The sequence below is a fragment of the Heloderma suspectum genome, chromosome 7, assembly GCF_057233095.1.
Source record: "Heloderma suspectum isolate Gila_16-S chromosome 7, 16-S_ref, whole genome shotgun sequence".
Taxonomy (NCBI): Eukaryota; Metazoa; Chordata; class Lepidosauria; order Squamata; family Helodermatidae; genus Heloderma; species Heloderma suspectum.
In genome coordinates this window covers 25106624-25131616 of record NC_139464.1, presented here as the reverse complement: position 1 = coordinate 25131616, position 24993 = coordinate 25106624, and the positions used below count along the sequence as shown (strand labels likewise).

Below are 24993 nucleotides of genomic sequence, written 5' to 3'. Positions count from 1 at the left end.
CTATCTTTCTCTTTAGCACCCTGAAGTCTTATTGAGTCACCCATCCAAGCCAGTAAGTTCCATGAAAAACTGAAAGGCCCATTGCCAGACCCTTTTGGTTGTGTTCTGTTCTGCATGTATATTCACTTGTATCTTTGTATTCTTCAGCCAACACAATATATTTTGGTGAGCTCTTTTGTGGGGATGGGATGTAGTTGGGAGAGGGTGGGCAGGAGGGAATGCAAAATTCCAGAGCAGTCAAGTGTTTAAAAGCTTAGGAAGATCCTTGTCTTTCTTTACTAACACTTTCTGGTTTTCTTTTCTTTTTAATTAGCTTAAGGTAGATGTACTACCCCTCTGTTTCTCTGCTTAGTCGCTTTTTGAATCTGTAGTTTTCAATTTATGTTAGTTATCCATGAACTTTCATAGGACTGTTATAACACTGTCAGTGCAAAGTCTCATCTATTGGAATAATTCAGGTTAATTTGGCACTCACTGAAGTATATTGCTTGAACTTATATCGTGTTTTATTGGTAAAACATTGAACTTGAACTTGCTTGTTGAAATCAGAGGACATTTGAGGCAGGGAGGAGATGAAAAAAATGTTAATTACTGTCAGGAGCACCCTTGCTGCCTTCTGAAATCCTCAAGTAGCCCAGAATCAACACGCAGACAAAAGGGCTCTTTTCCCAGGCTTTATTTCCATTCAACCTAATGACGCTTACAGATGCTAATTGCCTTAGCCTAAGAGGAAAACTTAAGAGGGAGCAGCGTACCAGGGGATTCTAGCCTTAGAGAGTCAGTTGGTCTCCGTTTGGAGGGAAAGGGCGGGAAGCCTCTGAACTTAAGGGCTAGGAGGAGAGAGTCTACCCCTTTCCCGTGGGGCATCGGGGTGCAGCTGTTGTCATCGCGCCAAGCAGGCTGAGCGCCTCCTCTCGGTGCCCGCAACCTCTCGCTTGTCCCTGCGCCAGCGCCTCACGTCCATAAGCTCCAGTTGTACCTCCCTCTCCCTGCCAGGGTCACTGTCACTCTCAGGAATGTGAGCAGGGAGGGACTTTCCCTCCAGTTGCGCCTCTGAAAAACGAGCGGGTTCCTCTCCCATGGTTTCTATCTCTTCCTCAGAATCAGAACTGCTTTGGGGCTCTGTGGGCTCCAATCCAACCCTGACAATTATGTTCTTATCCATTCTTCCAAGGACTTCAGGATGGCACACACATTCTCTCCACCCCATGCCCTTTTATCCTCACAACAACCGTGTGAGATAAGTTAGGCTGAGAAAGTGATTGACCCAGGGTCATCCACTGAGCTTCATGGCTGAGTGAGGATTTGAACCCAGTCCTGTGCACAAAGCACTACACATTATCAAAGAAGCTTTTAACCCTAAATTTGCATGTGAATCTCCTCATTGAGATGTAAACTGGGCTTATTGGAGAAGTAATTTTATATTTATCTAAACACATGCTGTTCCTTTCCCATCTCAGACTGGTTTTTCATAGAATACCATTCCTAAGAATTCATAGAATAGGATAATCAATTGGAATTCGCAAATACTTTGATTGGAAATACCAAGTTTTAGAAATATATCTTAAAATACATAATATAGTACTCAGCACAAGTTAGTAGTACGATATAATATTCCTTAGTATAAAATGTCAAGACTAGAAATACGAAGTCCAGATATACAATTTACCTCACTTAGGGATACATACAGCAGTCTTTCTACTAAACGACTGCAGTAAGCAATCTGTTATCAGTGCCAGAGCAGATGTAACATCATGAGCTCTCAAGCAGTTAAAGAGACCTAAGAGCAGGCTATGGGATTGTGTACACCTTCCTGCTCCGAAATAAATCCACCCTTCACTGCCACCTCATCCTTCTTAATGCAATTCAGGCTTACAATACCACTGATGTTAACTATAGTTAGGACAAGCCATAGCTCAACGCTGGCTTCAAATCCTGAAATCCTAGTTGGCCATAACAGTAGTTAATATTGGTACTAAAGTAATACTTAACTGCAGTTAAGGTAAAGGGGAGGGTCACTGCAGGAAGAGGGTATGCAATCTCTCGGCTGGGTCCCAATCTCTCAACCATGATTAAGAGAAGCCTAACCATTAATCTAGGGCCCTCAGTGACCAACTGCTTTGCACCTGATGTTAGGATTTAAAAAAGACACCCTCTGTTGGGAAAGAATCTGCAAGATCAGCTCCTTGCCTGCAGCATGCAGTCTTCATCAGTGGCCAGCTACCAGACTAACTTATTCCTCTCTGTATAGCTATAAATCTTGCACCACGCTGCTTGGGATGAACAAGGTCAGTCCCTTTCCCTACAATAAGCAGACTCTATTAGTGGCTGGGTGTCTTGGCAGCTGGTGGTCAGGCTGTCTGCTCATGTTGGGTTCATTTAGGAGTATGGGTTAGGGTGCTGTAGATTTTCTTCTAGATTTTGGGGGTTGGGTTAGAGAAATAGAGATGAAGTTTAGTTGGCTTCTACATGGACCATGACAATACTGGTTGTGTTACATAAATGTCTGGCTAAAAGAAGAGGGAAGAAGTCTGGTATATATAGTTGTTAGGTATGCTTGCCAAGATAGATTACATTTGGTCAGAGAAGAAATTTCTGAGTTGACATGGGGGCTTGAGGAGTGAGTGGGTAGCAGACTGGCTATATTGTGACTTTGGGGAAAATGATCCACATTATTGTATGTGTGTTAAATACCCTAAGACCAAGTGATAGGCTGGAATATAAATATAAAAATATAAATTTAAAAAATAAATCACCTTTAGGTATCTTTCTGGATAACTATCTTTTTGGTAACAGCATTTCCAAAATGCACTCACAGCTGACTAAGCAGTTTCTTATGCTTTTAACACTGCTGTTTGCTTAAGTAGGAGTATGAGAAAACTGTTGCCTAAAGTAAAAAATAGAAAGTAATTTTATTTTGAATGTGAAGGCTAAAAATATTATATTGTAATAAATACCTGGTCATTGTTTATCTGTGTAATATATGCTTTAGTTAAGTAACAAAAATCCATCAATGATAGAATACTTTCTGATTCTGTATTCATGGGAACATTGTGGGCCATTTTGTATAGCATATTTGAGGTGGAAAAGTCACCACACAATGACTCTCTTCTCCTTAGTGTTGAGTGTGACCAAATAGTCTTCTGAATTGCTTGTTACCTTACCAAATTCTGATATGTTGAGGAAAGAAGCATTTAGTACAGGGGTGTTCAGCCCAATGGCCAAATTCCATTAAGACAAACTCTCAGAGACCGCATTCTAGTGGTGGGCAAGTGCTGAAGGTAAAAGGGACAGGGCAAAAAGGCCAGTATATTTTAGTTTAAAACTCTTGCTACCAGTAATTAAGCCTCAGGAGAAGCATTTCAACTTTTTAGAATGGGGAAAACCTGGACAAAAACCAGGAAAACACCAAACGATCAGTGGTTATGAGAAAGGAGTTGGGACAGGAGAAGGGAGTGTGACCATCTGGGGAACACTGGAGGGTTGGATTGCAACCTCAGGTGGGCCAGATTTGGCCCCAGGGCCTGAGGTACCATACCCCTGAATAGTAAGTGTGCCTATCTGTAGTATTGTAAGGGCACTGAGACAGTAGAGTGGAATGGGAGATTGCTTAATTTACAGATAACCCCTGAAGAATTTGAGTTAGAACATGAAGTGTTAAGTAGTAGTTTTAATGTCTTCCTCTTAATTAAGTAGAAAGTATAACACTCCTAATTATTTCAGAATTTCTTATGTTTTACTCAAAGCAAGTTCCTAAATGCTACTGTAAGGCTTCCCATTGAAGCAAGTAGCCTTTCACCAATTAACAGCTAAGACAATTTCATTACAGCTTATTTTCATAAGATTAACATTTCTGAACTTGAACATTCAACAGCGTTACAGCATATTTTAAGGTTTCTAGCTCTTCTTCTCCACCCCACCCCACCCATCCCAGCTTTACATGAACAGCAGAGACAAAGAGTGAAGGAGAAGTGGGGAGGCCCACTGCTTAAACCATGATTTATCAAGCTGGGAATATTATGTCCAAACTGTCTTACTTCCTTTAAAACAAGTTTTATGGATTTTGATGAAGTTAACTTTCAAATAAGCATGCTTAGGGTTGCAAATTTATTTTAATTTCCAGTTTATGATTTAGTTACAAAGTGTATGTGAAAATTGCCTTTCCTTCAAGTAACCACAATGTGGTGGAGGTGTGGGAGGGCTATTTGTCTGGGGAGATGTTGCGCTCGCGCGCTCTCTCTCTCTCTCTCTCTCACACACACACACACACACACACACACACAGAAAATCATAACTGGGTAGCGATCATATATATATGTATGTATGTTTGTATTCTAAAAAAAAGTCATTTTGCATACTTCATGATGACAAACCCATGAAGTATAAATCACGGAGACAATGTTTATGTTCAGCAGGGACCTACAATGAATCTCAGTTCTTTGCTGAATGTCCCTGCACAAATCAGATGTTTGTTACATTCATACTCTACATTTTTATAGGTGTACACAAAACATCTTATGTATATACCTAAAAAACATAATGTGTGAACATCTTGATTCAGACTGCTGAAATTTGCACATGAACTTCTGTCATTGCACTCCTTGTTTGCAGCCACTTTGTGTCACAGTGTAATGTTCTGCAAAGTTTGGTTTACCAGAACAGTTTGTGCTAGCTGCTTTTTTATTTTTAGCCTAGAATTTGCCATACGTTTCAGTATCAGCAAAAAGAATGGGAATACTTTAACTCTGAATTTCTTATGGTGTTTTATATTAACATGATGTATAATTTATTTACATTAATCATAATACAAATTACATTAATTAGTTCCTCTGTTTCCATGCTTGTTGAAAAACTGATAATATTCACTCGTACCAAATTACTTCAAGAAGCAACAGGCAGTATAATATCCAGCCGATACCTTCCAGATCTTACGAAGAGTCTTGTGGCAAAAGGCTAACACATTTATTCTGGCATAAGCTTTGATGGAGGAAGGTTATGCCAGAATAAATGTGTTAGTCTTTAAGATGCCACAGGACTCATTGACTTGGTTCACAGATAACGCCAACCCATGAATCAGCCAGGCTGGGCATGAGTGAGTGGATGCAGGTGTCCTGCGTGCTTGCCACTTCTGCTTTGCATCCACTTTCCAAAACATCCTTGCCCATTCCTGGGTTGTTAGTCATGATGTCTGAACCCCACACTCTGGATGGTTGAGGATTAAACAACCGAGAGTTTTAACCCCAACCATGGGTTCAAACTCTAGGTTGTTGAACCCTGAACAAACCAAGCTTGCCAGGGTTGGAGGTAACAACTCACAACCCAGGAAGTGAAGGCATTCCTGGGTTGTTTCGGGAAGCAGATGCAAAATGGAAGTGGTGAGCAGGCAGAAGGCAACATGCTCACTTACGCTTGGCCATGGGTTGTTGTTACGTGCAAACTGGGCCTTTGTTTTTGCTGGAACATATCAGATTTCTAACTTCCTATTACATTCAGATACCACTTTAAACTAGGTAATTTTTAGGGGGAACTTGATATAACTGAAAGTTTGAAAAACACTTTAAAGTCTTGTCTCATACCCTTCCTTCTGACTATTACTCTTTGACAAACAATGCCTGTTTAGTTTTTGACAGACTTGACTTGAGTACAGTTTCTGAACTGACTGCCCCTCACTGCATCACAGCAGCACCAGTTCTCACCAGTACAATGCATGCAGCCAGTGTAATGCTTAAGGCAGGATTCTCCTCTTTCTCCCCCTCCCCCTCATGCATGAGTCCAAAGTGCTTCCGTGTGTGTATTGGAGAGGAGGCAACAATATTTTATTTTAGCAGCAATTCATAATGGGCTACTGCTGTGGAGGGCCCCATGACTGTGGATAACTTTTTGGAAGGCATGAAGGGCTGCTGCTGGAAGAGGGAGATGTAAAGCCCCTGCATGTCAGTGGAACCCTATGGGGCTTTGTGCAGGGAAGTAGGGGCTGATGCAAGGAGACTAAGTCAGTCTTCCCCACTGTTACAGAGAGCAGTTCTTCGGTATTGAAGGAAAAAGAAAAAGAGGAGAAAGACATTGGTGTAGAAGAAACCAATTATTGCAATTTTATTTCTCTTTGTTGTAGTTTAGCTTTGGGAGATGTGGGGGAATCACCTAAATTTAATGTACCTTTTCCTGTAATACATTTGAACAGCCTCTTGCACTTTTCTTTCACAAATAAGTATGAGTATAACATTTAGTAATGTCTTTTCAGATAGTAACTCAGGGAAGAGCTATTGCTTGTGGGAAGCCCATAGCAGGGATGATGACATCTGGCTGGCCACAGTTGGAAACAAGATGTCAGACTAGGTGGATCCTTGGTTTGATACAGCAGGGCTCTTACATCTGTTCTTTAGAACAGAATGTTTTCTATTATGGATGTGAAGAATAAGTCTTGGTATACTTTTCTGTGCAGGCTCATGAAGCAGCATTGGAGGCTAGGGCCAGTCCAGAGATGAGTGACAGATTTCAGCAGTTGGAGAGAGACGTGGCGCGGCACCAAGAAGAATCCAGTAAGGCTCAAGCTGAAGTGGATCGTCTGCTGGAAATCCTGAAGGAGATGGAAAATGAGAAGAATGATAAAGATAAGAAGATAGCAGAACTGGAAAGGTGAGAAGGATATGAGATTTTAGGAGAGAAAAGCCAGGTTTCAGTTATTTGGTGTTTTATCTTTAAAACTAGGATATTTGGTGGTCTTTAAAAATTTGGTTAGTGTTTTTCTTAAGAGTTTAAAAGAATTTGCAGTTTTATAGATTTTCAGAAAGATACTCCAGTGTTTCCGGAGACTGTGGAAATGGGGGGAAAGTCTGCTGAAGTCTTATGCAGTTAGATGATTATAACTTAGTGAAATACTAGTTTTAGTTACATGTACCCACCTACCTAAGCCTGGCAAATTTATGCTATTTATTGGCAAATTTATGCTGTTTATTGTAATATGATTGCCACAGATTGTGCTTGGCCTTTTAAATATGCAACCTGATATGAGGACTTATTCTTCTTCTATGAGAAGGTGTGTGCCCAGACCAGCCTTCCCCAACCTGGCGCCTTTCAGATGCTGTGGTCTACAACTCCCAACATTCCTGACCATTGACCATGCTGGCTGGGGCTGATGGGAGTTGAAGTCCGAAGCATCTGGAGGGCACCACGTTGGGGAAGGCTGGTCTAGACCTAATCAAGCAGAAGGATACCACTTTATAGCTTGGAAATAGGATTGCCACCTGTTTATATTACATGTGGATTCTACAAGCCATCTTTTTATTGTAATAGGACTTTGGTAATGTTTAACAACCCCTCTAGATTTGAACAACTAACAACTAGTGACAGGGGAAGTCATGGAAACACAGGTTTGAATAGAAAATAGGGGAAGAACATCAGCCATTGTTATTTTTTCTTCTGAACTGCAGTTCTAAGCTCTTCAGCCATTTTTAAAACAGTGGTATATAAATCTTATTTATAATTTGATCTACTGTTGCCTTGAAAGGTATATTTTGGAGGTTCATTTCTTGGCAGCGCATTAACTTTTCCTCTTTTGCTGGAGGAGATTTCTTTAACATATTTCATATGGATTCAATTGCATTTTGTCAAATGCCAAGAAAGTCACATAGATTGAGACCACTGCCTGAGCAGACTTTTCCTTGGTGGATATATTAATCCTTGAAATGAGATGGCTGCATGGGATTGTCTCATTGCCCAGCTTCTAAGCCATTTGTTCATTTAACTTAATATTTTAAGGTTGAGCTAGATGTAGAATGTGCAGGATAGTTATGGGCAACATTTGTATAAGCTATTGGTAAAGAAATCTATGCAGAACTCCAGATTTTGGGAAAGAGAGTACACGGTAGGGGAAACTTGTGCATCTGATGGTGCTCCTTCTCATTGCTGTATCTGAGTAGACTCTACTCAGATGTGCCAAAAAGAAATCTCAATTCATTAAAAACACACTATAGTGAAACCTCTGAATTGGATTACCTGCAAAGATTTGCTCATTTGATAGTGGTTATTCCTGTTTCACTGAAAGAGTAGATAGTTTTAGAAGTTAATTTTCATTCTCAGCTTTTCCCCTATGTTTTCCATTAAGGCCTTGAGAACTTTTCTGTGAATGGTTTTTGGTGGCTACAGGGAAAAATAAATGTCATTTGTTGTTTCATTACAAAATGTCTGCTGAGCAGTTGACATGGAAATGCAGAAGTTTTACCCCTCCTACAATTCTCCTTGAACTGAATTTGCCAGATTTGTTATCTCTGAAATCTAAGTTTCTCCATTAATATATGTTGTTCAATTCTACATCTCTGTATCTTGCCAATATGCCATTTTGGATGTTCCGCCAGAATTAAAGTGAATATGTTGCAGGCAGCACTGTTAATCCTTCCTTCCAGACTGGTCTGACAGTGTTTAAAATATTGTTACCTTCCCTCTGAGGGTTAAAAAAAAGCCTGGAACCATCTTTGAATTTTCCCTGTCCTTCTTCCACATTTAAAATGATTGCCAAAGCCTGTCGTGTCTTTCTTTTCAACTTATTCAAGGCAGGTCCTTCCATCTGTGCCTTCAGAGAGAAACATTTTTGTGTTCTGATCTTCTTGAGCAAGAATGGGCAACGTGTGGTCCTCCAGATCTTTTGGCCTACATTTCCCATGATCCCTCACTATTGACTATGCTGACTAGCGCTGATGGGAGTTGTAGGCCAAAATATCTGGAGGGCCACAAGTTGTGCACCCCTTTTTTAGAGTAATATAACTTCCAGGGATATGTATCAGTTGATTTTTCCTTCTGCTTAGTGTAACATGCAGTCTTACGGGATGAATGCTGGGTGGAATTTATGGCTCTCTAGTTGAAATTGAAGATAATCCCACACCACTTCAAATCTGTAGGAAAAGTATAATATTTGAGAGCGTCCTTTGTCCAATGCATCCTTCCAATCTGTAAATGATACTAAGAAAAACCAATGCCTTTTTTTTATTTAGATCATAGTTGATTATTCTGAAATGCATGTGTTCTTGAGTTGCACAGGAGAAACCACTATTTATTATTGTTTTATTTTAAATATTTTTAACCCACCTTTTCAGGCTGCATTTGCCCTCACAAGGCAGCTTAGAAGATGATAAAATACATGAAAATAGCAATTACAATTAAAAACAAATAAAAAACCACCACCACCAACCACCAGCAATAAAGATGTTTTGAAGTACCAAATGCAGACTGGAATAAATGTCTTCAGAGGGTTTTTTTTAAGCCAGCAGTGATGAGGCCATAATAACTCCCTAGAAGAGATTCCAAAGTTGTAGGACCACTACTAAGAAAGCCCTATCCCCAGTACCTGCCAACCTAATAGTTCTCTTAATGCTAGGGAATACTCATACAGGTGGTTCTTCAGATAATGTGGTCTCAAATCAATTAGGCTTTAAAAACCAAACCTAGCACCATGAATTGGGTCTGGAAATGAATAGGCAGATAATGTTACTGATAAAGAATAGGTGTGATATGTTCTGGGCACCTGTTTCTCAGAAGCATTCTAATTGCTTCATCATGTACTTGCAAACCATCTTCAAGAGCAGCCCTGTGTAGAGCCATGCCGCTAACTCGCTGAGACACTGCTGATGCATAATGCTGACTTCTCTTGCAGCTTGTACTTATCAACCCACTTTAGTACAGCAGGGTGATTTGTTGATAAAAGAAACTTAAATTGAGTAAGAGCTGACCTAGCTATTGCCTCTGCGCTAGAGAGCCATTTCATAAATGGGGAGGAGAAAGAGGGAATGAGTTGAGGAAGTTATCAAGGAATTCTCTCATAGTGTTTCCTGGAAACCTATGCCAAAAAAGTGATAGGAACAGAACATTGTCAGGCAATAGAAGAAACTTAATCTGGAAGGGAGATGACTAACAGTGCAATCCTATGAAAGTAAGTTTCATTGTGTTCAATGTGGCTTACTCCGTAGTAAGCGTATTTTAGAGAGCCTTAGAAGCTAATTCTTCATTGTTTTTGAACAAATGAAAACACTTCAGTGGGTTAAATTTAACTTGTGGCATCATAAAGACTAGCAAATGTATTATGGCACTTGCTTTTATGGACTGCAGCCCACTTAGCCAGATGCAGACTGATGAAATAGACTGTGGTACATAAAAGCTTATGTCATAATACATTTGTTAGTCTTTAAGATACCACAGGACTCTTGGTTGTTTTTTGCTGCAACAGTCTAACACAGCTGCCCCTCTGGAAATTTTTTAAAAATGCACCTGATTTGTGAACAGCTTTGTTTTTATGGAGTTCTGTTCAGATATCAAATGTCTAGTTCTTCCATTCCTCTTACTAACCACTTGCTCTCTGTATTGTCATTCCATAATCATCTAATGTCTCATTGATGTTTATTTTGTATTTCCCCCTCTGTTTGTCTTTTCTGGCTCTCTTGGTTTGTTTGTGTGTATGGTTTCTTTTGCAATGCCTTTTTTCAGAAGGCACACTTCACACAGATTGTCCTCCCCATACCAGGTGTCTGTCCCTGCACCGCAGCCTGTATGGGGGTTTGTATGGGACTTTTTAGGAAAGTGAGTTCCTTACAAGGCTGTTGTTTCTTGCTGGTGGAATGCTGCTTTCAGCTAACTGGCTGCAATTTCTGCTGGGGTTTGCTGTAGTCAACATTTTGTGTTTATTTGTGCATGTGCACATTAATTGCATTTTAATAATGCATTCAGGCCCTGGCATACCTTTAGAACCATGGATCTGTGGGATAAAACTGTCAGCACTGCATTTTTTAATCCATTCTCCTCTTCCACGGTTATATTTCTGTGAATATCCCCACTGGAACATCAGATGTTTCAACATCAGGGTGTTTGGTGCTCTTCAAGTACTTCATTTGAATTTTCAAGCATGAATAAAACATGGCATTTTGTTTTTAAAAAAGGATGGAAAAACAGAAAGATAACACACCACTCCAAAATAACCTCAGAAGCCCCCGAACTCGGTGGCTTCCAAGTTTCCTATGCCCTGCTGGGCTGAAGCTGTCAGGGCAGGAGGAGAAGTGAAGGCGATCTTCACCTCCCCATCCTCTTATCTTTCCTGATTCCAGATAACTCATATCTTGGTCCTTCTGGTCTCCTCCCCTTCCCGCCCACTGGAACTTCCTCTTTCCTCTGCCTCCAGTGTCAGTTTTCTGACTTTGGAGAGGCAGCCAGTTTGGTTCTCTCTGAGCCAGCTGCAAAGGGGAGGGATCTGGGGGCAGATCACAGATTCCCCCTTCCGACTTTGGAGGGGTTTCCTGAGCCATCCTATGGTCCCTGGGATGCTCGCCCAGGGACCATAGGATTTCTCTCTCTGTACTTTTCAGCCTTTTCAATACTTAACACCCCCCCACCCCCCCATCACCTTGCAGACCACCAAAAAGTTACCCTTAAAATTTGGTGGAACCTTCAGAGTGATATACAGTACAGCATGTGAAGTTATAGTCAGAAGAAGGGATTGAGGAAGCCTTGGGGGTGCAGGAAGAATTACTTGGATCACTGAAATCTGGCTGTTATATATACGATTAGAACGTATTAATAACATATACTTGATTTTAAAAACACTTGATTATTGCAGCCCTTATTTAACTTGAACCTTTTAGCAAGTGATGATAAGCTGTCTTTTTACCACACTGTTGATCCTAGTACAGTTTAATCTCATTTGTTGGAGAAGTGTAAATTTCATAGAATACTGTCACTGGGGGTTTAAAAATAACGATTTGTGGATTTAAAAATAAGTTTGTGGACTTGTCTCCCCGTCCTTTGTCTTTTCCGATTTTTCCTAGATGGGCTTTTCAGTCCATCTAGCAAGGGTGCTTCAAAGGGGAAGGAGGCTGGAAGAGGCTTAGGATAGCTCGTATCCTGGCCTCTCTGATCCCCTCCCCAGCACCGGAACACCCCCTTTTCCCCTTCTCCAAGGTCAGTTTTCTGACCTTAGAGGCCAGCCGACACAGTTTTTTCCACGCCAGCTAGGGGTCGGGGGAGGGTGGTTGGATCTCCGACTCCTGCTTCTGGGTTTGGAGTGCTGTCGCCGATCTCAGGGCGGGAGGAATCCCCTTTATGCTATGGCCCCTCAAACAGTGTCTAGGGGCCATAGGATTGCTCTCTTAGTCTGGTAATCTTCTATGACAAGAAGAATTAAATAAAAGGGAACTCAATCCATGCATATTGAAATGAGGCAAAGGGCAGTATCTGGAATAAAAATACAGTCGCCTTTTTGTGTTCACGCAGAATTAAAGCGAGAATAATATTCCATTTTCTCCATAATACTTATTAGTAGTCATATTGTTGAGGGTAACTATTTCAGTTCAGTCAAAAGAAATGGTAAAAGACAAAAACAGGGCAACTCTATCCACAACAGCTATAAAGATGATGTGTTGTCTGTAGCAATCAACTGATAGAAAGCAATCGAAAGATTTTTGCTCCTACTAAAGCCAACTGAAACAAACAGAATTTTAAAAATGCTGGCCTGAGGATACTCTCCGGTTTAAGCAATATGCTTCTAAAATATATTCTTGCATTTTAAAATAATGAAATGACCTGAAATTTTTGAGTTTTGCTCTCACTTTATCTAGAAATATATTTATACCCCCACTGAACAAATTATAAAGTATTGTGGCAGAGGTACACACTTTTTGAGGCTTGGAAGAGGCACTGCTTCTGGATTTTGTAAGGAATGTAGGTAGCATGTGTGCTTGAAGAGAAATGTTGCTTGCAATAATGGTTGCATTATTTTGTAACATGAGAGGTTTCATTCTGACTGATCCTGCTTGCTTAGGCCTGCTTTGTTTGGGGAGACTGCTTGCTCCTTTGTATTTAAGTCAATTTCACTGATGTAGGTTAAAAGGAAGTATATTTAAATGTTGACAAAGAATGACTCCACACTGCCCTGCAATTCTGAGCATGTTATAAATGTGTAAAGCAGCCTTTAGAGTTCGAGGTTAGTTTTAATTGAGTTGCCAGGTCACAGGCTTCCAATGCTTGCTACGTTTTTGTAGCCAGCTACTAAGTTGGTATCTGTACAAAGTTTTGTAAAACTAAGATAGCATTTATCTTCTCTGAAATATTTGACATTTAAGAAAATCAAGCACATATTTTTGGTCTTCCTTATGTTGGCAAATAAAATATATGTCTACTGCCATTCAGGGGGAAATACCTTTGTTTAGAAATGTCCATCATCAGAAGCAACTTGCTTCATTGTCTTTTCCTGACTTCTATATTTTCTCTTACCAAATCCCCAGTGAGATTTCAAAGTAGCTGCAGACTGATTCTGGCCCAAAACAAATAGGTTCTGAACCTATGATAACAGCTTTTGTTCATAGAGCTATTTTACAATCTGTTTGCTGTCCTACTGTAAATGTATCCGAAGATGAAAGCTTGCAGTTGATCCTAAATTTTCACAATACCAATTTAACATTTTAGCTGTTTTGACCAATAGTGTTGACCAGTCATATCCACCCTCTTTCTAACCACATCTCTTTGAAACAGTCTTAAGTTCTCAGGAATAGGTATTGTTTTTTTATTTAATCCAATTAAATGACTTATATTTTCAGGAGTTTAGAGTACAGCCATTTAATTGCACCCAAATCAACAGATGATTTTGAATATAATATCTTCAACTGAGCTTAAACTGGCTAACAATTATATATGGTAGGAAGCCTTTGAGTAATACTGCGTAACAGAATAAAGAATCACTAACATTATATAATAATTATATTTGCCATAGAGCCCCAGTCTGTTGAGTACGTAAATCGTACTGAGTAATCTTTGCAGAAAGCAGTATGATATTGAAGAGTTCCCTGAGGAGGAAGAGCAGGGTCTTCATTGAAATTATAGCAGTGACTATAAGAGTCAATTGTATCTTGTAAAACATTTTTTGCAATTTGCTAAGACAAGAGATAAAATGATAATGTTGTACATCGGCACTCCCTTCTTTGATTTTTCTCTGTAGATCTCATATTTATCAGTGAAATTGAACGTGGATGCATCTGATAACAGGGTATTAGAATTAACACCAAAAGGGCAATAATGAACTTATGGACCCATGGCTATGCAGTAATCTCCAATGGGTAGTCTTTAACACTTCTACTGCTCAATAGTGTTGGAGAGAACTGTCTAGAAGTAGTATGTTCATTATTGTTTTTTAGATTGCACCTCATGGTATAAACTTGAAGTATAGTTGACTTAAGGAAAGCAACCTTGTGAAAACATTTTTTATGTGTGTGAAGAGTTTGTTCAAAATTAAAAGACCTAGATTTTCTTAAAGCTTTACAAGGAACATGTGAAGGCATGCAGGGTATTAATTCATTTAATTTTGTCTCATTAAGATAGTCTGTTGCAGTAAATTTTAGACTTCAGAGGGGGGCAGCCTGAAGAAAGTTCTCAGTGTTCCCAGAATTACCAGCTTGCTAACTTATGTGTTTCATAAAAGATTTCCTTAAACAGTAGATAGTTGCTTTCCAGTGTGATCCCTACAGCGTTTGAAGTTTTCTTTCGCTATTGCTTCAAGAAACAAATTACAATCAAAAGAAGACTTTCCAGAACACTCCTTGTGTGTAGAATGGTGTAATCTAATTAGGTGGTTTTTTTTATTGATGGGAAGCTTACCAAAATGGTGGGTTTTGATTGAAAGTGCTTTGTCTTTCTTTCTTGTCTTGCTTTTTGATGTCATGCTGCTCTTCTGTCACTTTTCTTGATGCGTTAACTTTGGGGTGTATTTTCATTAACCTTTTCTCTAACTTTCTCTTTCACATTTCCTACCCTGGATTTGCTGCTTGCTTCAGCCTTACTTCAAGGTCAGTATGCTAATTTAAGGATTTTATTAGATAGTTACATCTAAAATTGAGGTGCTGAAACTGGACAAGAAATCTTGGTCACTCTAATAGGGGCTATGACTATTTTGAGTTTGGTTTGTTAGCCAGTTGGTAGTAACTTCCACCACCTGCTCCTCCATAACCATGCTTATCTGAGAAGAGTAAGGTTTCTTCCAGTTGGAGAGTGTACTACCTGAGTGGAGGTAGACAACTGGCCAAGCCCCCAGTCTCCACTGGCTAGCCCTTGGCCTGCCCTAACCTCATTCCCTCCTTAACTGACTCAGTAGCATGTAACCAATCTAGGCCATGTCAGGGGAGAAAAATAACAACCCATCTTTTGAGTTTTGTTAGATATCAACCACCCGTTTTATTCATTCATTCATTCATTCACAACATTTATATTCCACTCCATATCTAGCACAGATTTCGGAGCAGTGAACACAAAAAATAAAACAGTAAGAGCGTAAAAAGATTAAAACACCACATTAAAATTGTTGTTCAGTCGTTCAGTCGTGTCCGACTCTTCGTGACCCCATGGACCATAGCACGCCAGGCCTTCCTGTCCTGCGCTCTCTCCCGGAGTGTGCTCAAGTTCATATTCATTGCATCGGTGATGCTATCTAGCCATCTCATCCTCTGCCGTCCCCTTCTCCTTTGGCCTTCAGTCTTTCCCAGCATCAGGGTCTTTTCCAGAGAGTTTTCTCTTCGCATTAGGTGGCCAAAATATTTGAGCTTCAGCTTCAGTATCTGTCCTTGCAATGAGCACTCAGGGTTGATTTCCTTTAGGATGGACTGATTTGACCTCCTTGCAGTCCAGGGGACTCGTAACAGTCTTCTCCAGCACCACAGTTCGAAAGCATCAATTCTTCGGCGCTCAGCCTTCCTTATAGTCCAGCTCTCACAGCCATACATTACTACTGGGAAAACCATAGCTTTGATTAGACGGACCTTTGTCGGCAAGGTGATGTCTCTGCTTCTTACTATGCTGCCTAGGTTTGCCATAGCTTTCCTCCCAAGGAGCAAGCGTCTTTTAATTTCATGGCTACAGTCACCTTCTGCGGTGATCTTGGAGCCCAAGAAAGTAAAATCTGTCACTTCTTCCATTTCTTCCCCTTCTATATGCCAGGAAGTGATGGGGCCAGATGCCATAATCTTCGTTTTTTTAATGTTGAGTTTCAAACCAGCTTTTGCACTCTCCTCTTTCACCCTCAACAAGAGGCTCTTTAGATCCTCTTCACTTTCTGCCATTAAGGTGGTATCGTCTGCATATCGGAGGTTGTTGATAATTCTCCCGGCAATCTTAATTCCGACCTGTGATTCATCCAACCCGGCGTTTCTCATGATGTACTCTGCATATAAGTTAAATAAGCAGGGTGACAATATGCAGCCTTGTCGTACTCCTTTCCCAATTTTGAACCACTTGGTTGTTCCATGTCTGGTTCTTACTGTTGCTTCTTGACCCTCGTACAGGTTTCTCAGGAGACAGGTAAGGTGGTCTGGTACTCCCATCACTTTAAGAATTTGCCACAGTTTGTTGTGATCCACACAATCAAAGGCTTTAGCGTAGTCAATGAAGCAGAAATAGACGTTTTTCTGGGATTCTCTTGCTTTCTCCATGATCCAGCGAATGTTGGCGATTTGATGTCTAGTTCCTCTGTCTCTTCAAAACCCAGTTTGTACTTCTGGTAGTTCTCGGTTCGCATACTGCTGAAGCCTAGTTTGTAGGATTTTGAGCATCACCTTGCTGGGATGTGAAATGAGCGCAATTGTGCGGTAGTTTGAACACTCTTTGGCATTGCCCTTCTTTGGAATTGGAATGTAAACTGACCTTTTCCAATCTTGCGGCCATTGTTGAGTGTTCCAAATTTGTTGACATGTTGAATGCAGCACTTTAACAGCATCATCTTTTAGGATTTTAAATAGCTCAGCTGGAATACTGTCATTTCCGCTAGCTTTGTTGTTACTAATGCTTCCTAAGGCCCACTTGACTTCACTCCCTAGGATGTCCGGCTCAAGTTTAGTGACCGCACTATCGTGGCTATCAGGGACATTAAGATCTTTCCTGTGTAGTTCTTCTGTGTATTCTTTCCACCTCTTCTTAATCTCATCTGCTTCTGTGAGGTCCCTGCCTTCTTTGTCCTTTATCATGCCCGTCTTTGCACAAAACGTTCCCTTGAGATCTCCGATTTTCTTGAAAAGATCTCTAGTCTTTCCCATTCTGTTGTTTTCCTCAATTTCTTTGCATTGTTCATTTAAGAAGGCCTTCTTGTCTCTCCTTGCTATTCTCTGGAACTCTGCATTCAGTTGGATATATCTTCCCCTTTCTCCCTTGCTTTTTGCTTCCCTTCTTTCCTCAGCTACTTGTAAAGCCTCATCAGACAGCCACTTTGCTTTCTTGCATTTCTTTTTCTTTGGGATGGATTTCATTGCTGCCTCCTGAACAATGTTACGGACCTCCGTCCATAGTTCCTCAGGCACTCTGTCTATCAGGTCAAATCCCTTAAATCTATTCCTCACCTCCACTGTATATTCATAAGGGATATGATTTAGGTCATACCTGAATGGTTTAGTGGTTTTCCCTACTTTCTTCAATTTAAGCCGAAATTTTGCAAGAAGCAGCTCATGATCTGAGCCACATTCAGCTCCAGGTCTTGTTTTTACTGACTGTATGGAGCTTCTCCATCTTTGGCTGCAAAGGACATAATCAGTCTGATTTCAGTATTGACCATCTGGTGATGTCCATGTGTAGAGTCGCCTCTTGTGCTGTTGGAAAAGAGTGTTTGCTATGATCAGCGTGTTCTCTTGGCAAAACTCTATTAGCTTTTGTCCTGCTTCATTTTGTACACCAAGGCCATGCCTGCCTGTTATCCCGGTGATTTCTTGACTTCCTACTTTAGCATTCCAATCCCCTATGATGAAGAGGACATCTTTTTTTGGTGTTAGACTAGAGATCTCTTCAAGAAAATCGGAGATCTCAAGGGAACGTTTTGTGCAAAGATGGGCATGATAAAGGACAAAGAAGGCAGGGACCTAACAGAAGCAGATGAGATTAAGAAGAGGTGGAAAGAATACACAGTGAAGTCAAGTGGGCCTTAGGAAGCATTAGTAACAACAAAGCTAGCGGAGATGACAGTATTCCAGCTGAGCTATTTAAAATCCTAAAAGATGATGCTGTTAAAGTGCTGCATTCAATATGCCAACAAATTTGGAACACTCAACAATGGCCGCAAGATTGGAAAAGGTCAGTTTACATTCCTGTTCCAAAGAAGGGCAATGCCAAAGAGTGTTCAAACTACCGCACAATTGCGCTCATTTCACATGCCAGCAAGGTGATGCTCAAAATCCTACAAGCTAGGCTTCAGCAGTATGCGAACCGAGAACTACCGGAAGTACAAGCTGGGTTTCGAAGAGGCAGAGGAGCTAGAGATCAAATCGCCAACATTCGCTGGATCATGGAGAAAGCAAGAGAATCCCAGAAAAACGTCTATTTCTGCTTCATTGACTACGCTAAAGCCTTTGATTGTGTGGATGACAACAAACTGTGGCAAATTCTTAAAGTGATGGGAATACCAGACCACCTTACCTGTCTCCTGAGAAACCTGTACAAGGGTTAAGAAGCAACAGTAAGAACCAGACATGGAACAACCGAGTGGTTCAAAATTGGGAAAGAAGTACAACAAGGCTGCATATTGTCACCCTGCTTATTTAACTTATATGCAGAGTACATCATGAGAAACGCCGGGTTGGATGAATCACAGGTCAGAATTAAGATTGCCGGGAGAATTATCAACAACCTCCAATATGCAGACGATACCACCCTAATGGCAGAAAGTGAAGAGGATCTCAAGAGCCTCTTGTTGAGGGTGAAAGAGGAGAGTGCAAAAGCTGGTTTGAAACTCAACATTAAAAAAACGAAGATCATGGCATCTGGCCCCATCACTTCCTGGCATATGGAAGGGGAAGAAATGGAAGCAGTGACAGATTTTACTTTCTTGGGCTCCAAGATCACCGCAGACGGTGACTGTAGCCATGAAATTAAAAGACGCTTGCTCCCTGGGAGGAAAGCTATGGCAAACCTAGACAGCATAGTAAGAAGCGGAGACATCACCTTGCCGACAAAGGTCCGTCTAATTAAAGCTATGGTTTTCCCAGTAGTAATGTATGGCTGTGAGAGCTGACTATAAGGAAGGCTGAGCGCCGAAGTATTGATGCTTTCGAACTGTGGTGCTGGAGAAGACTGTTACGAGTCCCCTGGACTGCAAGGAGGTCAAATCAGTCAGTCCTAAAGGAAATCAACCCTGAGTGCTCATTGGAAGGACAGATACTGAAGCTGAAGCTCCAATATTTTGGCCACCTAATGCGAAGAGAAAACTCTCTGGAAAAGACCCTGATGCTGGGAAAGACTGAAGGCCAAAGGAGAAGGGGACGGCAGAGGATGTGATGGCTAGATAGCATCACTGATGCAATGAATATGAACTTGAGCACGCTCCAGGAGAGAGCGCAGGACAGGAAGGCCTGGCGTGCTATGGTCCATGGGGTCACGAAGAGTCGGACACGACTGAACAACTGAACAACAATATGTCATCTTATCCAAATTCAGATTTTCCACCTTGTGTCTGGTTGTGAAGGAGAGGCCAGTAAAGCACTTGCCATTTGTTTTGTATCAACAGCAGCTATGACTTTATAGCCTAGGTTTTTGTCTTTGTAGTCCTGAGGATGTTAGACCCTTCAAGAGTTTACTAGTTCTCCATCTTACTGATTTATGTCTGTACATGGGTGAAACTTTCACCTTGGATTAAAACTGCAGTTGACTGGATCATTTTGAGCCTTTAGGTGACCAATACTGTTCTTTATGATTGGAGAGTTGGGATGTATGGCATCTTAGAACATGCTTACTTCTTGGAGGCCAGTAACTTTGGGTTTGCTTCTTACTCCTGTTTTGTGTGCTCTCTGTAATTGATATCTAAATTTCTAGGCTATCCTTTCTCAGGATTCACCTTTATTTTGGTTGTTTCCAAAATAATTTGATGAGATTTGTTATATGTAGAATAAGTTAGCTAATGGGTATACACCAACCTTCCCCAAACTGGTACCCTCCAGACCTTTTGGACATCAACTCCCATCAGCCCTAGCTAGGATAGCCAATGGTCAGGAATACTCAGAGTTGTAGTGCAAAATATCTGGAGGTCACCAGATTGGGGAAGGCTGGTATAAACATATATTAGTAAGGATTATTCAGGGTTCATTGTTCTGAATACTCATGCTGTAGCTGTAGGAGCAGAAGACTGCTTTTAGAGTAAGACTGAGAGAACTGAGCAACCTTTTTCAGAACAGTTGTTGTTTATGTAATGTTGGATGTTTGCAGATTTTTAAGTATTCAGAATATAGACTGCTCTGAATGTTATGCCAAATGTTCCACATGTTTCTTTTTCGTAACTTGCAAGAATAATCAAAAGGAAGTTATTAAAGTTCCAAAAATATTTGTATAAGAAAACTTACAACAAAAGCCTGTGTTGAGCTATTGATCAGCATCCCCACTGGTAATAACTCCACTTACCCATATATAGAGGAGGATAAACTTGGGAAGCAAGAATAACAGTAACACTACCTGATTTCATCGCCTCTAGTGGGAGAAAAATTAAAAACACATTGTTACTGTAATTCATATCCTGTGTGTGCCATAGAACCCCAGAAAATTCAGCATGTGGCTTTATTAATGCCATATGGGGGAGGATGGTGAAATATGGAAGACAGGGCTGGCAAATCCCAGTGTTCTGCCTAGCCAGGTATGTTTCCAGTCAAGTCTGAAATACTCTGGAGCAAAAGACCATAAAGGATTTTTTTTTTTCAAATCCAAGCAAAGCAGTGCTTTAATTTCAGATTGGGTAAGAACTCAGCAGGAAAGAGATCTTATCACATTTCACCAGCTAGATGTGAGCAATACTGAACATGTGTTTGTCCTAAAGGCATGTGCCAGAAGCTTGCAATGAAATGGCATAATTGTCAGGGAGTTTTGTTGGGGGGAAAAAAAGGAAATGGTGTAAAGGCTCTAATTGAAAAAGTCATCTCTATTCTCTAGAGGAAAATGTCCAACTGTTTTTTTCTAAGTACAAATAGATGTAATTTCTTCCTATAAAATACATATAGCAGGACTAAAATATATATTTTAATATATTAACCATATCTGCTGCAGTGGCCTTCAAATAACCAAGTGGTGTCTTAAGGCCAAAGGCCTTTGCAAATATTTTGTTTTATTAGTTCATATTGTAAAAATTACCTCATTTCAGCATTAATACCTTAACATTGTGAGTTCATAATGAAATAACAGCCTTGCAAGTTACTGGCCTAATAAATATGGTTGTACAAAAAAAATTATCACAACATTTTGAAGATTCTGGTGTTCATCCTTTCAGTTACATGCTTTTCTGCACATTCTTCCCGTCTTGTAATTTGATGAAAATTCAGTCCGAAGGACCCCTTTGCTTCCATCTGCTACAGTTACTCCTCCATTATACTGAAATTCAGCAGCTTCATAAGTCGTCTTTCATCTACTAACTCCCTGATCAGAGTGGTTCCAAACAAAGTGGCAGTTTTTGTTTCCAAAGTGACTTTCATTCTTGGGCTTCTTACACTAAAACCAGATTTCTTAATGTTAGGAGAGTTGAGAAGTATTTACAGTATCTTTTCTTTAATAGGCCACATTTACATCTGTCCCATGTTTCTTCGAATAGCTGTCCTTCCTGGAGAAGGAAATCAGTGTGCAGTGATGTGAAAGAAGGGATATAAATAATTATGCATCTTATTGGGATTGGGCTTTATACCCTGAAGAACAGATTATAAGCCTTCTAGATTCACTGAAAGGAGAAGTGTGGGGCTGCAAATCCCTGACTGCTGTGCAGATGAAAGGACATGGGGAGAAGGTTTGTGTAGGAGCTATGGGCTGAAGGAGATGTGGTGTTGAAGGGTATAAGAGCTGAACAGGGGAATGAAATGGTGCCAGGAGAGTATAGGTATCCCCAGTAAAGTTCTTAGGACAGGAATTTGAAGACAGAAGATTTAGTAAGTTTAGAAGATGATTTCATGGTTTGCAAAGTACTGATCTTGGATAGTAATGGCTCTCTTGAATTAAAGAGAAGACAAGAACTGGATAGAGTTGCAGCCAGGAATTAATCTACTTCTAGATCTGACTACACCTTTGAACTCTCTTGAGACCTATTTTAAGGGTTAGGTACAAAGTTGATTTCTCCTATCTACCCCTCTCAGTTTTCAATTCTACTTCCCTTTCCCTTCCTTTATGCTTATCTGTACATGGAATTTGTTTTTAGGACCTGGATTTCCTGGTTTCAGGAAATAAAATCCACCCACCCCTCTCTGAAAACCCATTTGGGGCTTCTTATTGGCACACATACAACAGACTAGTTATATTTTCATGACTTTTATAACAACAAGCACTGTTTTCATTGGCATTGGTTGCCTTGTCTTATAAATGCCATGAAAAAGTAAAGAACAGTGTAAGAAAATGACGAGAACTCGTGGCAAAAGCAGAACAGAACTCCTAATTGACTATTTGAACTTACTAGCATTCATTTTAACAGTGCTGTATTAACTCTGTATTAACTCTCACCAAAGACATAATGGCTTTTAAGCTTTTGGATTGTGTCTGAGGCATAACTGAAGAGAGAAATTAATCTGCTGTTTGAGTAACATTGCAAAGTGGATTTGCTTTTTATTTACATAGTAGGGGATTTTTTACTTTAAAAACCCCTTTTTGAAATATTGCACTGATGAAAGGCATCAAACTGATATCTTAGAAAGTGTATTATTTTCTTCCCGAAGGATTTAGGAATAGAATCTCCCATGTGCATAGACTCCAAAATGTGTTTCAGCTCTGTCATTTGTGTCTCTACAACTGTAAAGCCAGCTTTAATTATTTGAGGAGGAGCTGCTTGTTCACATGGAAGAACTTATGCAGGCCACTCAGCTGGCCTCTCCATCAGTGGAGCTGCTTCACACATTACTGTAGATGTTGGTACCAGAACAATTGGTGTATAATTGAATCTGTCTCAAATCATGAGGTGATTATGCATCTTTTAATCACCCCATGCACACTGTGAAAGAACAGCTTTGTTTGGTTTTGCATCTTCTCAGTACACCGTGAAGAAAGACATTTAGCCATATTGCACATTACATATTTCAGGGATGAACTGGGTGCATATTAAATCTTTAATATGTACATGCTGTGCTGTACTGCACTGCGTAAAAACATAGTCCCTCCCTTTTATCTATCATCCTTGCACTCTTTCTGTACCCACTCTCTCTTTCATCATGATCTCACCTGTGATCATGACAACAATTCCAAAATGCTGGCTAAGTCCAATTTCATGCAAGTTTCTTCTGGAATACATAGTAAGTGATCATTGTTGCAATGGCGAAAGGTTAGTGGTAGGGTGCATTAAAGGCCTTGAACTGGCAAATAATGCAAATCAAAACATCCTGCAGGTTAACATCACTTTTAACATTTTTATAAAGCTGTGAGATGATAAAACAAGAATCAAATGGTTAACAGCAGAGATAAGGGCAAAAAACTGTCAGATTTTCAGTCATTACCTGACCTTTCCATGAAATGTATCTTTCAGGGTGGCCTTTCCCATGACAGTAACTTCTTTAAAGAGTTAGTGTTGTGAATCCCTTATTGTAATCTTGATAGTGTATACTGAAATAGAAATGTGGGAATAAATTGATTCGCTGGCCAAATAAGAATCTCCTAAAGCTGGGAGAAGAGTGTAATATAAGTCTGACATTACACTTCCAGTTTTCTTCCATAGATGGCAAACTTGCAAAGAGAACAGTCTTCAGCATCTTAAATGTCAAGAAACCTCTTCAGTTAACTGTCAGCAGAACAGATGGGATGCAGACAGGGCCCTAATCTTCTCTGGGTCATCTGCTGAAGCAAACAAGGTCAAAAGAATATCTAATCAAAGGGTACCCACATGTCTAATATTGTTGTACATAGCTGAACAGTCACTCTTTGGCTAACAGCTTTTAAAGCCTCACTTATCTCAAACAGCATTTCTTAAACTTTGTTATATTGCAGGATACAGTTCTGGTTTGCTTGTTCTTTGCCATGTTTGGGAGGGAGGGGCATTCAGAAAGCTGCACAGCAGCTGATCCTCATAGTGGTAGTAGCATATATAAGCAAATTGTCTCTTATATAGCCTGGAACTTTGTAGACGAGGTGGAATGTCAACATCATAGCCACCAGAACTTTTCAGGTAGTCTCTATGTTGCTGCTGAATAATAGTGCCTTGATCAATAAAACATCTTCAAGACACTGAGCAAATGTGTCAGCCTTACCCACTACTTAGAATCCCTTCTCCTTTGCCTTAATCCTGTGCATTTCTTCTTTCGGTTGAAGAACAGCTGGAGCCTCTGACATTGCCACCATAGCTGCTTGCACTGCTAAAGAACAAGCCACTTTAAAATTGAAATTAAAAACTACTTACCATTTTACATCTATTATTTTTATTACTGTCTTGCAGACCATCTAAGGATTACCAAGGGCCACCGTCATCAGTGTCTGCAGACCACAGTTTAAAAAGTCCTAAAGTAACTAGTCCTTATGGCTTTTATAATGTATGCTTTTTTAGAACTTAGTACATCATTTTGAGTATATATGACATGCATTTATTTTTGAGGATTAGATTTCATATATTTGGAGTTCAGTACTATGATACGTTAGCTGTAGTTAACTAGATCTTTGGTTCTCAAACAGAGCTCCTCTTGGCTTAGTTTGTGTGTGACTTGATTGAACCACTGTTCACCTAAATATTAATAAAGAGTAAAAGAGCAGAAGTATACATTTCTGAATGCAAACAGTAGGGGGATGGAGTGTTCCAAAGTAGGAAGCTGCCTTATTCTGCATTGGACCACTGCTTCTAGCTTGATATTGTCTGCATTGACTGGGAGCAGCTCTCGGGGGGGTGGGGGGATCTTCATGACAAGAGAATGAGAAGCATGTTGGAGTATTATCCAGATTTTTATGGTCTCAGCTCTGGTCCGTCAGGGACACACAAAGCAAGAAAAGCCAAGTGTACTGTACCTTTAAAATCTGGTTTTCAAAGGGCACACAGGGCTTCAAAGGAACATCCTTCTGGGTTTGGTG

The 24993-nt window shown here is 40.3% G+C and overlaps 1 protein-coding gene across 10 annotated transcripts in view; it reads left to right on the top strand.

The window, feature by feature from the left end:
• Positions 1 to 24993, top strand: part of ERC1 (ELKS/RAB6-interacting/CAST family member 1) — a 274951-nt gene that overhangs the window by 90859 nt on the left and 159099 nt on the right. For all 10 annotated transcript variants that reach the window (XR_014784243.1, XM_084809321.1, XM_084809326.1 and 7 more), the window contains one exon: positions 6443 to 6636. Coding sequence is in view for 9 of the 10 variants with exons in the window: in XM_084809321.1 (XP_084665447.1) it covers positions 6443 to 6636 (194 nt within the window). In the remaining variant the exon portion in view is untranslated. The remainder of the gene's footprint in view (positions 1 to 6442; positions 6637 to 24993) is intronic.